Source organism: Tubulanus polymorphus, chromosome 1 (assembly GCF_964204645.1).
Source record: "Tubulanus polymorphus chromosome 1, tnTubPoly1.2, whole genome shotgun sequence".
Taxonomy (NCBI): Eukaryota; Metazoa; Nemertea; class Palaeonemertea; order Tubulaniformes; family Tubulanidae; genus Tubulanus; species Tubulanus polymorphus.
In genome coordinates, this window is record NC_134025.1 from 26,293,101 (window position 1) to 26,310,001 (window position 16,901).

The window sequence follows — 16,901 nt, forward strand, 5'->3', positions numbered from 1 at the left end:
TGAATAAAGCAGATATATACTTCGATCGTTTTCAGAGCATAGATAGGCAATTCCGCGTCCGTATCGACAGGGAAATTGAAGCATTCGCAGCTTGTTACAAACTTTATCGATATGTACATCGGCGCACTGTGAAATATCAACTAGCCAATATACCAAACAGTCACAACATATCGACAGAGCAACGATTCAAATGAGTCCCATCTCATGAAAATTGATTTCAGATGTACCGATGAGGTCAAACACGATATCAATGCTGGGCGCAAGTTCTATCATACAATATTGGCAGAAAACTTGAAACACATAACTAACATGATCAATTGGCGTCCGAAAACCTCCAGGATTTTTCTTTCGATATCCTATTTTGGATAATTGACACAAATTAAGTATGAAATATTCAACCAAGATATAAAAAATTCAATCAAATTATCAAAAAGAATTGAGATGCTGGGGCAATCACGTGCCTGCCTTGAGACAGGGCTTTACTGTGGCCGCCAGGGATATGAAGAAGCCTTATCAGCGTCGTGACGAGAATTACACAAATCCCTCGTCGTCTATATATTTTGTGCATTTAATTCTCGAAAGGAAATCATCATCTTCTTCACATCAAAATTTCTACAACGCCTGCAGCACAAGATTTGAATATATTGCCATCACTATATATTCGACTCCTAGATAACATTTTGAGTGGTAACTGCGAATGAAGATTATCATATGTAAATAGCTCTCAACCCAATGATCACATATATTTGATATACTGTCGAGTTGTTGATCCTTACACCCAGAAAAACAACACCGATTCACATAATTCACATTTAAGGAAGTCAATATCAATGCTACAATTAAAGGTACAGAAGAATAGAAACGGAGAAGCGAAACTACCAAATAATGGTAAGAAGAAAATCATATTTGTTTATAAAGCACCTTTTCCTATCTAACTTTCCATAATTGGCAAGATAGGATCGATGGTGACATCTAGTAATTTCATTGAATAATAATCTACATGGATTCGTGCAAGCTCTAGCTGCGAGGTCCATAAAAGATTCATGCGTACTTATATCTATCTATCTTTCTACCCATGGGTTCCCCTGATGATTGATTCTGCATACTATAGAATGATTTCGCGTTTGAAAACTACTATTTCCTACTATTTCCTCCATGTGAACTGTTTCAATTAAATTCTGCAAGATGGAATTAGTGTTACGTGTATAGAAACACCAACAGCCAAATAGAACTCGATTGGAAATGCTATAAATTACTTTCGATTGACGAAACGAAGATGATATTCGAATAAACTGCATTTTTGCATTTCACTTTGATGATGGCAATTTCGGCATTTGAGTATTCACAAATTGAGTTTCCTGTATAGAAAATACGGAGACGAGAAACCCGGTTGACGAGTAATATTTCTCGTCGAAGACCACAAACGCAGGTAATGAAGCCATCTCGACGACTTCTCAGCGGCATATGCATGAAATATAATTTGATACACAGCATTTCCATGCACTAGGTGAAGGTTAAATGTGGCTTCTTAAGGAAACAAATATAAAATTCGTGCGAGTAACAGACAATAACAGACATATATTCCATCTTTCAGAAGGAAATTGGATACAGAACGCAATGAAGAAGATGAAAGTATATTTTGGATTTACTTCGATTGACATTCCCATCGAATGCGAATCGACTAATTTTCTTTTAGCTAGCCCCGGTAAGCGACTAAAAAACGTTCGTTTCTATAACCAAACAAGCAACGACGTTCTGACAGCCGATCTAATTAATTAAATTAGCTGTCAAGTAATACATGTAGCATCACCGTCGCACGCTGGGACATCCGTTGAATTCTATGTCAAATCACGTTAAAACTAACTTGTATTTGCGAAGGAGTTAGCCGCATATTTTTGCTGTGTATCATACTCATTTTTACTGGGGTACAAAACCCGGTTACTCCGCGGTATCAACCTACAAAAAGTACGATGATGTTACGAATATGTTTATTCAGTGTAATGTAGCAGTTTTGTTGCGGCTTTAGTATTGTTGATTTGTTAAACTGATGTTGGGTACTCTTTTTCTGTAATGAATCTATAACCTGCCATCTTTCAAATACACTCTCGTATCGCTCTATCATAATTCACGTATGCCTATGATGATAACAATTCAGGCGATAGTTCATAAAATTCGTTTCCCACTGCTTGGAATTGCTATAATGATTTTTGAAATATCATCTACTGACGAATATTCTGCATTTTCTTTCTCCGAGTTTTTTTCAATAGTGGACAAATGCTTATGCCTGGAAAAGTTAGCAAGGAAAGTTCTGGATATATACGACGTAAGTCCGATATCCAGACAGAAACTGACTTAATTAATGTCTAATTGCATATTGATTCTACAGTAACGCATTGCACTAGCATCTTTAGCATTACGATGACTATTCTCATCGATTATGCTTCCTGAGACTAATGGTCATCATCGGTCTACTGGTCAAGGTATATGCAAGAATTACCCAACGGTAAGCTTAGTCAAGATAAGAAATGTCAACTGCATCGAAGAGGCTTCACCGAGCACAGGTCATGAACGGACGGATGAAGATGAGATGCAAGTTGAAATTCAGCGATTTAGTCTCAACGGATGACAGTGGCAAACATATCCGTGGTTAGTGAATCTTTGTCACAGTGCATCAAGTTGCTTAATGGAATGCCAGGCATTAAGTCTAGTTCAATAAAGAAAGAAAATCGAATGGCCAAGTGCAGAAGATGAGTCGTGGTGGAGTAGTACGGAAAGCGTGACTAGCTGCGTACTTCAAAAGACGAGGAAGGCAATGGGTAGAAGATGAATAGTGCGGAAGTTGAAATCTTGGGATTAATAATTGGAGCGAACGACGTTGAACTCAAGATGTCGTTAGGTTGTTATCACTGAAGATACCTTAACATCTATATCAAAAATTATTCCCTAGAATATCAATACTCTTATAGATTAACGGGTACACGCTATTATAAAAAAATTTTACAGTCAGCGTGTATCGCATGAATGACCCTAGCAAAAAATCATTCCATGTTTCAAATAGTCAACACTATTCTATTTCGCTGGAACGTTGCTTTTTCATTCTTATCTGTATTTGTAATGAAAAAAATTTTTTCTAAGCAATTTTCATGAGTAAAATATCGGCGATTGGATTAATTATTAATTCTGAAATCGATTGTGTTTTCCAACTGCACACGCACCTGCAGAAGCTTTGCAATCTAGCTAATGGAAAAAGCTATTAGACTTATATTTCAATAATTAGTCCGTAGACCTAAGTTTATAAATACTCGATAAATAAATCTCTTTCTGTCCAAAATAACTGAAATGATTTCAAAATTACGTGCAGTTTTTGCATTCTTTTTGAGATATCATCCTTCGCCGGCAGCTGTTTGCTCCTCGTTTGCCGGTTAAGCGTGGTTTCCGAGTAGCGTAGCAAATCAGTCTATACGCGTTCAGCGATATATAAGAATATATATTAGTAGGCCACCGACAAGACGAGGGAAAGGCGAGAGTAAAATATATATCCCAATAACAGAGCTAACAGATGTTATTATAGGAAAACAAAAGAAGTAAGAAGAATGTCAACCTGCTGCATGGTGCATCTTCAATATACATTTCATATAGTATAGGATGTGTTTCCCTCTTACATTCTTGGAGCAGATTTGCAACTTGGAAATTTTATTAAGGCCTCAATCGACCTTAAGGAAGCAGCTAGTATAGAGAAAATGCTTTGCACCAAACTGTGTAAAAAATCTCAGCATAGTAAATTTTTGAGCAAGAGAAGGTTGTAGAATCTTCATGAAAGAATTTTATGTCGATTGGTTAGATACTGAAAGTGTACTTAAATGTTTCATTGAATCATTCAGGGCGGGTGTGTCGTGAAAGGTTCGATTCGACCAGAGGGGACAGATCCGAGAGAAAGAAGCAACACGTCTGGTTACTACGAAACCTTGGAAGTGACTGATTTTATTTCACATAGATGGAGAATAAACATAAACAAGATGTCATCCACAGTAAATATATAAACACAAACCAGATGAGCGGCTTAGTAACCGAACTTTCGAAACACTCCCGGCGGCGGGAAGAAAAGATAGGATGTATAATGCCTATGTGCTATTAGGAATACCTATGAGGTTAATAAGCCTACGTAAAAAATGAGAAATTAATCAATTTCCAATTTCATATCAGAATCACTAAATCTTCGATACATTAAGTTTGCATTACTCTTAATCTTCATTTAACACAAAACTGAGATTGCTTTGACATTAAACATTGACATTAAGCTTTGACGTTAAACTTTGACATTGCGTTGTGTCTCAACTAAAATATAGGTGTATACATGATAACTAGGATATTGTATAGCATTATTATGAGATAACAGATTACAATATTGATTGACGTATTCTTGAAATTAAAAACATGTGAATATCAGAAATAAAAAGAACATTTACTCCGATATATATTCAGGTATATAATAGAAAGGAAATTACATAGTATTTCAACATTAATACAATTTGTGCTTGAATGTATACATACATGATTTTCACTGTTAAGATTCAACTTACATTTCAATTAACATTAAATTTTACATATATACTATGGTGATCGTCATTTACACATTTTAATAATTGAAAAACATAGAAGAACATGTTCTTAACATTATAAATCTTCAAAAATGAAATTAACTCATATTAAGAAACATTATGAACATAAGTTTGAATTATACTCTGATTAGGCTGAACCTGTGCATTAGTCGACCAGTTTGTCACACCAGTTTTTTATTTTATTTCTAGCGTTCAATGCTGCATTTCGTTTTATTTTCATTGGGGGTTGAATATTACTAATTAGTGGCGATGATTCATCATTCATTTTCTCACCACTATCAGAATTGATTTCTAAGGGGTATAATTTTTTAAGGGGTCTATTCGTAATCCCGCTTTTAGTACGAATTACCGCGGATCTCACAAGACCGTCGTTGCCCTTGTTCAGACCTTCAATGATAGCGAGTTGCCAAAAGATTCTCTTTTTTGAGTCATCATGAACGATCACTATATCGCCTATTTTGACATGATTTTCCGTAATTCCACCCCGCTTTAGCGTCTGACAGTGGTTTTCCCTTAAGGTTGGCAAATATTCATTTCGCCACCGTATCCAGTAATCTTGGAAAAGACTGTCTAAGTATTTCATGCGTTTGTTCGCGTCGGAGAAACCGATGGACGGTAAGTTAAAATTCGGATCAATTAGTTCGTTTTCTTCAACTACCGGTTGAGGTAACAGAGTAATCATTCTCCCACAAATTAAATGTGATGGAGTTAAGGGAATGATCTCATCGTCATCATTTGTCATGTACGTTAGAGGACGATCGTTTATTGTAGCCTCTATTTCAGTAATTAGAGTCGACAATTCGTCCAAGGTAATACACGCTCGACCAACTACTTTTTTCAAAGTGTTTTTTGTTATACCGACTAATCTTTCATAAAATCCGCCAAACCATGGCGCGCGTTTCGGTATAAATGTCCAAGTAACAAGTTTGTTAGACAGAAAGTTTCTGACTTTTGTTGATTTGAATATTTCTTTGATATCGTTTTCTGCAGACAAAAATGTTGAACCATTATCAGAGATCAATTGACTTGGCAACGACCTCCTGCTGGCAAATCTGCGAAATGCTCTCATAAAGGAAGCAGGCGTCAGATCAGTGACTATTTCCAGATGTATTGCCCTGGAAACGGCGCATGTAAATAAACATATGTATGCCTTGTTCTGTTTTGAGTGTTTCGTGCGATAGTATAAATGGCCAGTGAAATCAACGCCTGTGATGGTGAAGGGTGGAGCTTCTTTTAGTCTACAGGCAGGTAACGGAGGCGTGATTGGCGCACGATATGATTTACCATCATGTCTAATGCAAACTGAGCATTTTCTAATAATTGGGCTAACTATTTGCCTAATTCTTGGTATCCAATATGATTGACGTATGTAACACAAAGTTGATTGTAACCCACTGTGTAGAACCATTTTATGGGCGTCACTAATTACTAATTTTGTGTATGGGTGCTTCGATGGCAATAATATTGGGTACTTAGCGTTGTAGTTAAGATTCGCGTTTTGAAAACGACCGCCACATCTAATTAAACCCTCTTTATCAGTGAATAGGTTTAATTGTTTAGTCAATTGGGTACCTCGTCCCCCTTTCTGAATACATTTAATTTCATTTGAAAATTCGTCATCTTGCAAAGAGCGAACCCACGTAGTACGAGCCAAACGTATTTCTGGCACGGTAATATGATTATGTCTAGGTTGACATGTCTTCTTCATAATAGAAATAAAGCGTAGTACACATGCTGTGACTCGAAGTAATTTATTCAGCGAATTGAATTGCTCGACATCTATTACTTTTTGTATTCCAGACGGTTCTGATGGAGTTGCGGTAGTTGATAGAACTGAGATAGAATTAGTACTAGCTAATTCTGCACATTGTTGAGAGTGCGATTCAGAATTATTTACTGAACAATATAGTACAGTTGAATTATTCAATCGATCAATTGGCCAATCGCCATTAGGCAGCCAAGTTGGTCCAAACCACCATAATCTACTATTATCCAAGTCTTGGGTATTGATGCCCCGAGTCAAGAGATCAGCAGGGTTGTCCTTTGTAGGACAATAATTGATTATGTCAAATTTGACAGACCGAATTTCACGGACTCTGTTTTCGACGAATGTGGGTAATTTCTTCTCACTCCGAATCCAATGTATTGTGATCTGACTATCGGACCAAAGAACACATTTTGTTAAACTTAAATTTGACTTGTCGAATGCATCACGGATAAATTTCGCGAGCCGTGCAGCGATCAGTGCTGCCAATAATTCAAGTCTAGGGATAGTAACCTCTTTTAATGGTTTAACCCGTGATTTTGCCATAATGATTGAAGTCGATTTGTCAGTTTTCAGATAAGCTACAGCCCCATAAGCATTGGGACTGGCATCAGCAAAAATGTGTAGTTCACATTCACTAGTCGGTTGACCAAAATATGGTCTTTGTATAGCTGTATGTTGACAGGCGTATAACTGCTGATGTATTTCAAACCAGAGTGATGATAATTCATCAGATAAGGGTTCATCCCAAGTTTGTTTAGATTGCCACAATTTCTGGATAAACATTTTAGCTTGAATATGCACAGGCGAGAGGAGACCAAGGGGGTCAAATAGTGACGCTGTTACGCTCACAACTTCCCGCTTAGATACCACAGACTGAGTGCACATAGCTGGGTCTTTTATGGCCTTTGAAAACTGAAGAGTATCACTAATCGTATCCCATTGTAACCCTACGACATTGACGATTTCATTATTCTCACCCATTGCCTGTTGTTTTATCAACGATCTTAGTTCTGGGTCGTTTGTAGCCCATGATCTCAAAATAAATCCACCCCTGCTCATAGTATTCGTGGCTTCTTCAAAATATTCAATTGCTTTTTTAGCGTTATGAGAGCCACTGAGAACGTTATCGACGTATATGTTTGATTGCATATCGATTGAGATTTCTGTATTTTCGGACTGTAGATGCGTTTTCACTACAGAATTTAAGATGAATGGTGAGCTAGTGGACCCGAAAAGTACTGATTTGAAACGATAGACCTTGAAGGGACTATCGGGATCCGTAGGATCTGATAGCCATAGAAATTTTGTGAAATTTCTATCGTTTTCACCGAGTTTTACATTTAAAAATGCCTTTTCAATATCACTTGTAAATGCGACGTTTTTCGTGCGAAAGCGGATTAATATCTGCACAAGATCATTTATTAATGAAGGACCGCTTTCCAGACAGTCGTTCAAACTAGGATTATCCCCTTGTTTACAACTACAATCATAAACAATTCTAATCGGTGTTGTGATTGATTCCTTTTTAACCGAGTGGTGGGGTATGTAATGGCCCTGGCTCTTGTCATCATTTTCTACTATCTCAATAAATTCGCGTGAAAGTTGCTCTGCTATTATCGCATTATATGTCTGCCTCAGTTCTGGAGACAAGCGTTTAACCATAGATCTAGTTCTAGCGGTACAAATATCAAAATTGGTAGGGAGCGGTGGATAATCTTCTTTCCAAGGTAAATTCGCTATATATTTACCACTGGTATCGCGTTTAAGGTAATTGTCTCGATACGTTTCAAAATTCATTGTTTCAGATTTAATCGTTTCCTTGATGCCAATTACTTCAAGATCCCAGTAGTTAGATAATTTTGAGAATTCATCGTTTGAATGTATAGTATTCAAAAGACAGGTAGTATGGAGTACCGATGTATTCGCATTCAAATTGATGGGTCCTGATAGAAGGAACCCGAGTTTGGAACTGACAGCTGTCGGGCCAGCTCCTCTAACCACTTCATTCTCTACGATCGACCAGTAATAATCAGCACCGATTAATAGATTAATTTCACAATTGCTGGTGTTGACGTACGGTGCTAATGGTAAATTTCGAAGGTACGGGTGATTTGTCACAGCAAGTTTTACATTGTTCTGAATTGGTGGACATATTTCCGGTACAACTAATGCACGTAAACCAATTTCGCCTTTACGCGTACGAAGTCTTAAATCTATACTCCGTAGAGTACGTGCCCCAGGCGAATTGTCACCAAAGGTGGAAATACTTACATCTTGCTTTTCAAATTTGTCCAATCGGACACCTAATTCATTTACCGACTTTTTAGTGATGAATGAGCACTGCGCTCCTTCGTCAAACAAGATATTTACCGTGGTCGAATTCGAACCATAATTTATTTGACCAATAGCCGATTTCAAGAGAACAGGACTTGAAGTTGGAGCTATATTGACATGAATATTTTTTGATTCAATATGCGTATCAGTATTTCGATCTATATGAATAGCAGTGTGGTGTTTGCCTTTGCAAACCTTACAACGATATTTCGATTGGCAAGCTGTTACCATGTGATTGCCAAAACAGTTATAACACTTACGATTTGCCTTTATGATGTCTTGTCGCTTTTTTGGGTTAACGATTATATCGCATGAGAACGCCGTATGTGGACCCTTGCAGAACGCGCAACTGTTGTTTTTCGAGGCCGGATTTTTCCTCGTTTTAGTGCTTATATGAAGAGCGGATAATTTTTCATTATCGAAGTTGACGCAGCTCGCTCCTGCCTGTGTAGCTTGTATTTCCTTTCGGATCGCGTCGCGTAGTTCTTTAAGTGTCCAGGCGCGGTCTCCGTGCTCCCGTGAAATTTGTGTTTTGACGGGACTCGGTAGCTTATCGAAGACTACCGGAACGAGTATGTCACCGAACGCATCTTCCGATTTCCCGAGCGCGCGCAATCCTCGAATATATGTTTCCAAAGAATCGTAAAATTCGCGTAGACTCTCGTGATCCTGCGGTGGCTGCAAATCTAATAAAGCTCTGATGTACGCGTTCACGATCTTGTGAGGTTGACCGTATCTTTCTACTAAGATCGTCAGAGCTTCTTTGTAGTTAGCGCTAGTTATTTGCAGACCTTCTATGGTACGCGCTGCTTCGTCAGTGAGTTGTGCGACCAAATATTGAAACTTCTGGATATCGTCCAAATGCGGATCGCTATCGACGGCTGAGATGAAATTATCGTAGAAAGTAGACCATTTCAAAATGTCACCATCGAAATTTGGGAGAGCCAATTTTGGTAGATTGACTTTTTTACTGCCGGTTGAGGTAGTACTGCTTCGATTGATGGTACTTACAGATTCGTTTAGCGATTGTGGTTTTGGTATCTTCGCTAGTAGATTATCCAAGTTCAGTTTGAATCGACCGAGTTTGATTTGTATCTCAGTGAGATAATCATCTGATTCAACTATAGTGTTAGTTAACTCGGTTTCATCAACGATTTCATCCATTAATTGTTGGTCTAATTGTCGTAAATATTCGAATTTTGTGAACAGCGCGTCGATTAAAGTGGAGAACGGTTGAACAGTTTCCAGAGTTCTTGAACTTTCATCGACGAGTAGAATCTCTGCTAGTTTTTCTTCCGTTTTTCCGAAAATCTTCGTCATTTGGCCCCGTTGGGCCCTTCTGATTGCCGTTAGCCTTCCTTCTGACCCCATCCTGGTCACGGCACCAAAATGTCGTGAAAGGTTCGATTCGACCAGAGGGGACAGATCCGAGAGAAAGAAGCAACACGTCTGGTTACTACGAAACCTTGGAAGTGACTGATTTTATTTCACATAGATGGAGAATAAACATAAACAAGATGTCATCCACAGTAAATATATAAACACAAACCAGATGAGCGGCTTAGTAACCGAACTTTCGAAACAGGGTGCAGCAGTGGAACTATATCCATAAAACACTTGAAATACACGAAGAAGCACTATATTGATAAAGCGCTTTTAAGTCAATTACATTTCCGTACGTTTTATTTAAAGATGCTGGCACTATGTTTTAAGAACGTGCCTAAACATTATTCAGCTGCCCGAGCCAGCATCGGGTTTATTCCACACGTTTACTGAGATATAGTAAATACGCCAGAAGAGATTGGTTTACATGACGGCGGCTTTTCAGAACTTTGATGATCTTAAAATGAAGAATGGTAGTTTTTGAAGTGAATCACTTTTATCACCGTGATTGTCGGGTCTTCACGTTCACGATGTTGTACAGCTTCTTTTAAACGGCTTAGAAATCAGCATGGATAGTGAAATTAAGATTTTCTATTAGAAATAATATATATCGACTTTAGAAAATCCAATAAATATTCCTTCCACTACAAAATTAAATCGACATCTAGAATTCGACCTTTGAAATTGCATCGCATTCGTAATTCGATTTGCGTTAGTTTTCTTTATTCGTGCCGGTCGTTTTGATAAAATTGTCGACGTTTTATTTATCCATCAATAATTCATGGAGTTGATCTTTAATACAGGAAGCATTTCGTCATTAATTCTAGTAACGGAAGAGGATGTAAAAGCAAATACCGAAACAAGCTAATGCATCAATGACTCATGACGAAAATGAGACCGAATATTAAATGTCAATTGAGACAAGTTTTGATACCGGGCCACGTTTTAATCGTTCGTGACGATATAGTATTTTCCGCTATAATGGACGCAGGAAATTGAATGATGTTTTGCTGCCTGAAAGCATCAGTATTCAGCAACCAGTACATTAATGTATCTAGTAAATATCCGAGCGTTATAGCGGAATCGGAAAACACTCGAATAGCAAAGAGCGAATTTATTTGTCCAATAACGGATATGTAAATGCAATATACCAATATATAATGAAGTGACGAGTGAATCGAGATTGAATTCTCTTGGTCGCAATTTGTTCGTTGATTTTAACGCGACAACGCGCTATCGTTGGCGTTCGCTGCACATATCATAACCAATGACACACAACGCGATAGCGTTTGAAAGATATCAAATTTTCATTACTTCAATAAAGTTTCAGATATCCGCTAAAAGGTGAGGACGTACTGGCATAACACTCGATATTTTTTCAATAATTTGTGAGGTTTCTCATTCGAGACTATTTCACCCTATGGATGCATAATTGATAAGCGTATCATTCCTCATTACTTCTCGTCTAACCTATAGTTTATGTGTATCCATCGGTTTCGAAGTGTTTAACCCGAACCTGTAGCGTTTGCCGTCGGCGCTTAATCTTTGTGGCGAATCAAGTCAGTAGCCGCATTAACGGCCTTTACCAAAGTTCACTTGTTGTCAATCCGCAAGTTATCGCGGTATGTTTCATTATCACTTCGTACATGACTTAATCCACGCCAATCCACCCTTGGATCATATCAAAACACGATTTGCGTTAGCTCGCATATTTCCTAGGCCGTCGGCACCTGGGGCTGTTCGAAACAGGTTTTTGTTTAAAAGGTGAAAGGATCTGTTTTGATAGAACTCCATGATGTATTTATTAAGAGGATACGGATATGTAAGCTCTTGTATATGATATGTACTCGCTACATATATGTATATATAATACACTCATAAAGTCTAACGAAAAGTAGCAAATATTCCAGTTATTTCCTACAAGCTATTGAGCCCGAACCTCCAATTCTTGTGGTAAGTTAATTTTGCAGACGAACAGCTATTTCAATTCCAGAGTTGATGATGTCACATGATTGCTCGAAAGCAGCTGGAACATCTTAATCTTGGCCATGCATTCTTAAACCATTTGCCAATACTGTCGTTTCTCTAATGGTTATTGTACGCGGAAGACTCCTAATAGTGTTTTTTGATTAGATGCCTGCATAATACCACTTTGAAAAGAACATCCTATCATGAGGCTTACTGTTACTTACGTTTGTGGACACAAAATGGCCCGAGAGTGAATCATCGTTTCAAGCTCAAAGCAAAAGATGCGTGCCTCGGAAAATCTGACCCACGATGTTTTTTTCGTGCATTAACTACGTTTAAAAGGAAATCGTCGCCTTTCATCGGCTTTTCTGACCTATCATGATTAAAAATCATCATAATAACTGGTAACATTCATTCTGCACCAGCAGATGAGATATTTATCAAATGATTCGACCGAGAGAAATGACTGAGCGATTAATCAAGTGATAATGCCAATCTTCGTACGATAAAACTTTGGATTTAGAAGAATTCATTCCTTATCTAGTGCTTCAGTTAGATGATCAATAGCCACATAGGGTCAACTCATTCGTCGATTTTCAATAAATTGAGAAGTCGTCGATTCAGATGGAATTTTTCATGCATACATTGATCCGTCACAACCAATCAACATCAAAACAATCTTTTCGTAGATACGACCACTTAGTTTATGAATACATGTAGATGTATAACCTTATCATTAGGGATACTTAACAGTATTAAGGTGTCGCTTTCCATCAACCACACTTGTTCGTCCCTTTTCGATGAGACTGGTATATGTGATATGAATACTAAATAGCCAATGGAAAAGCTTAGTTGATACGCTTGGCCTGATATTACACCCTTGATCTGCAGGTTGCATTCTTAAGCTCGCAAGAAAAGGTATCACTACGATGACTCTTAAACGGGAGATCGATGAGGCGAAACTATGGTCGTTGGTTGCTACTTTTATTAAACACTCTCTCTTTCTTGGTCTCATATGTGTACATGAATCACGGTGAAGTAGTTCTTCTTTATTTCATGCATCGCATACAAATACCCCAACTACAGTATACATGCTCGGCAAACATCGTAACATGACGTTTATTTTAGGTTTACCTCGGTTCTTAGTGTAGAATATTATGTTAACACGACGGCCCATTTAGTCCATGCCGAGAGAACTAGTTAGCGGCGTCAAGTATGCACTTACTGGTAATTCGTCTTCCAATATCTAAAATATGGTAGTCATTGGTAATTTTTCACAAGGCAGTATAGCTCAGTTTGATTGAACTGATTCATCGAGTGAACGAATGTTCATACATGTATGTATACATGTCTGAGAAGTAATGGTTAACCACGAGAAATAACCCTAGTTTTACCCATACGTTAGTCTAGATCATACGTGTTTATTTTTCATTAAATCCGATGGAAGCGGATATTTCTGTATTGAAGTTAGTTGTACATCATTAAAGTGCTCTTAGTGGATACTCATGGAACTCGTGGAACCGTTTACGATATCGTAACCTCTCCTTTTCATATCTTGCTACTGTCAGTAACGTCTGAGATATGATTCGATATCGTGACGTACATGGATTCTACCTCTCATACGTAGTGCATCATTATTGCTTCTCGGCTCAGATGCTCGTCACTATCATGAAACGCCACGGATAACATCTCCATCGGCAATGATTTCTAGTTCAATATCAAAAAGCCAGCTCAGTCCTGCATTTCGCACAATCCGCATGTGTGCATCAGTCCAAGCATTATCGAATATTATGGACCACGTTACATCGAAAATGAGTTAGTCTCCTAGAAGACAACTCGTATAAGTTATAAGTTGTATTGACACTGTAATTCCATTATAAATAGGATTACATGACCATCATTCCGCCACGCGCAGTTGTACGAGAAACTGGTTTTATCCATCCATCCAATTGTCCATCCAAGTCAAGCCATATTCTGTTGGTGTTCTTTGCGTTTTCCGTATTCCATTGCTGCAATGCATTCGCGAAACTTCTGAAAATATGTATATGAAGCCTTCACACGATCGATACCATCGCCACGAAGAAGTAAATTCGAAACATCTACAGAAGTTCGATGAACACGAAATGTCGACTGAGCCTCTGGTAAAAGTCCACGGGTAAACTGAGCAGTAGATAATCTTCAAGTCTTGTCAACGTTCTTATTATCTGTATTCATCGGTGAATTGATTTGTTGAGTATGGCGGGAAATTAGCATATTACGCAGCTGAGTGTTCTATTTCCGATGTGAAATTCAACGACATAATATTTATCACCATGTGTGCGCACGATGCTGGCTGACTTTCCAATTATGAGCTGGTGGTAAAATGAGGGTATTAACAATGATGGATAAAACGACAGATACTTTTATCGCGGGGCTGTTCGAGTCTTCCGCTTTCCTTGTAAGATTAAAGCTTCGGATACATTAACGCGATAATACATGGATGTCCGCAACCGGAGAATTTATGTATGCCGTATCAAATACCGAAAATGAAGTCAAGGAATGGATCGAGTTGCCATGGATTAGCATCCAGAATCTAATATAAAATTTGAATGATAGCACGATTAAGCTTTCACGAAACTGTGTAGTCACTCAAGTTGAATCCTCTTTCAAAACCAAAATTGTAAATTTCAAATACGATAGAAAGGTATGACGAAAATTAATAAAGAGAAATATTTTCAGTCTACTACAACGCTTCGAATCGATGTTTACAGCGCTGCAGTTTCCACGATGAAGTATATCCAAAAGTGACTCCTTTAGATAACGAGGTAGTGGTGAATCATTTGTTAGCGCTTTGCGAAGGAAACACACGGTTTTCATATTTTCAACTGTCTGCTAGATAAGTCATAAAACTTGACCGTTTTCTATACATTGACTCAGGAAATATGATTCATTGATATGGTGAAAAGTGATGATAGGTGAAAACATTGTACCATTTAAAGAAAAGTTTAGATTTAAGGTGTGTATATGTGGAATGAAACACAACCGAGATGTACGAGATACAATTTATGATGCATTTATCTAACAGATGAATAAAAACACTTGTCAAATGTCCCTGACAAAACGTAAATACAGAAATCGCCTAACTGAAGTCTCACGTGATGATTAGAAATCAGTGCCAAGAATTAAGAAAATTACAATATCTCGATACATTTGATCGTGCAAGATGGACACATTGGTTGGAACATAACGTACCCCTTTTCGTAGTTGTCCTTTTTTGTGACCAATAAAAACACCGAACACCAAACCACGGAATAGATGCAAGTCAGAACGTTTACATAAGTTGTATATCCACAGGTTTTGAATTCGCCCCACTCTGGTTTTAGCATCGTCCCATTTGGTCCACCGGTTTCTATTTCAGCTGAACCATATAGTAAACAATTGTCATTGAAATCTTTGGTCGTAGTCGCCATTGGAACGCAAACAAGCAGACTAAAAACAAAGGTGGCCACATACAAAATCACTTGCACCCAGCGCAATGTCACTTGCGCACGTGTGGCCATTTCAGGATTATATTTCCCGCGCTTTAGCAACATTCAGAAATTATTAAACGAAAAATACCGCTTCGTGAACAAGACACGCCCAAATGCCATATCACATCCACCAGAGACGATAAAGGGATGACGGCCATGAAAGCACACTTGTGTATCCACTTTATTCGAACATTGTTTCTGGTGATTGACACCAGAACAACGCCAACTTTACCACATGCCGGTAAACCGACTGTCCATGCAGAGTCGTAGTACTGCTCGCGTATGTTGTAATTGCGCGCATGGCGATTAGAAGCGTTGCTCGTCGATGGAAGCACCGCTCATGGAATGCGAATATCTAATAATTCCATTTCGCTTTGTATGTATTGATTCCCACGCGCACCTGCTATTGCAACCGTGCGACGGCAAGGATAAACTCAGTTCCTCGAATGTGGATAAATACGCTACTACATCAACCACAGTAGTTTGTACTCTGTATCTCACAAGCGTATACCGCGCCGAACCAGTCAATGCCACCCTTTCTACAAAAGCCAAGAAAATGTTAGATAAATATTGGTGTAAAGAGTTGTTTCATATTCCCAACACATTCTGAGAATTGTTCGCCATTCTACGTCATTAAAACATCCCCGCAATGCATATGATAGTCCCAATCTCCGCAATGCATTTAGTCATTGAATATACATGGAACATTCTTGCGATTCATATGCCAAAACTAAGGGTGCGCATATTTGTTCTGCCAACGTTTGACTCGAAATTCCAACGTATGAACACGAACATGTGGCACACTTAAATTGTTACGTTCTGCGGCATTTCAGACGAATCTTTTTGGAAATAGTAAGAGGATCATTTTTTTGGGGAAAAAAGTAATCATTTTTGCAGAAGATGCCAAATCCAGCGATGGCATAAATACCATTTGCATACATCTCAATCCTTTCCGAACTCAACAAAATCGTGGCATATATACATACAATTTCTCAATGGCGCAATCCCTCGCATGGCACGATTGGAAAACGTGTGAATTTGAGAAAGAAACGACTGAAATGATAGCATATATAACGAGTCACTGTCTAACTCAATTTACTTTTGTTGAATGCTCTTTAAATCGATCTGGAAATAAGACATATTGGATGACTTTATTAATGAAAAATTACGGAACATCGCTTGAGAAGAGCAACCTCTGGAATTACCAAATTCAGAATAGGAAATCTGACATAATCGATAAGGGGAATCTATGCTTTTCTTGATTCAGTAATAATATTCGGCATATCGATTGACATGCAGATGTTACCATTTTTGCATATG

General features: G+C 38.1%; 3 protein-coding genes across 5 annotated transcripts in view; 1 reads left to right on the top strand and 2 right to left on the bottom strand.

The window, feature by feature from the left end:
• LOC141904620 (transmembrane protein 179-like) overlaps positions 1 to 15,817 on the bottom strand; it is a 35,938-nt gene extending 20,121 nt beyond the window's left edge. For both annotated transcript variants that reach the window (XM_074793248.1, XM_074793240.1), the window contains exon 1: positions 15,304 to 15,817. In XM_074793248.1, the coding sequence (XP_074649349.1) occupies positions 15,304 to 15,644 (341 nt within the window). In that variant the 5' untranslated portion in view covers positions 15,645 to 15,817. The remainder of the gene's footprint in view (positions 1 to 15,303) is intronic.
• Positions 1 to 16,901, top strand: part of LOC141904632 (protein transport protein Sec61 subunit beta-like) — a 110,784-nt gene that overhangs the window by 38,377 nt on the left and 55,506 nt on the right. The gene's annotated exons all lie outside the window — the stretch shown is intronic.
• On the bottom strand, positions 6,746 to 8,067 carry LOC141915233 (uncharacterized). The gene is made up of 2 exons (XM_074806698.1): positions 7,255 to 8,067; positions 6,746 to 6,775 (listed from the first exon to the last, which is right to left on the bottom strand). Exons 1-2 carry the CDS (start codon positions 8,047 to 8,049, stop codon positions 6,746 to 6,748), a joined length of 825 nt encoding a protein of 274 aa, XP_074662799.1. The 5' UTR covers positions 8,050 to 8,067.

Bases quoted from the DNA above. Each gene is read 5' to 3' on its own strand.
- LOC141915233 (XM_074806698.1), bottom strand. From the start codon at position 8,049: ATGGTTAAACGCTTGTCTCCAGAACTGAGGCAGACATATAATGCGATA. The intron at 6,776-7,254 runs GTATCTAAGCGG...TTGGTCCGATAG, and splicing joins CTATGTGCACTCAGTCTGTG to TCAGATCACAATACATTGGA.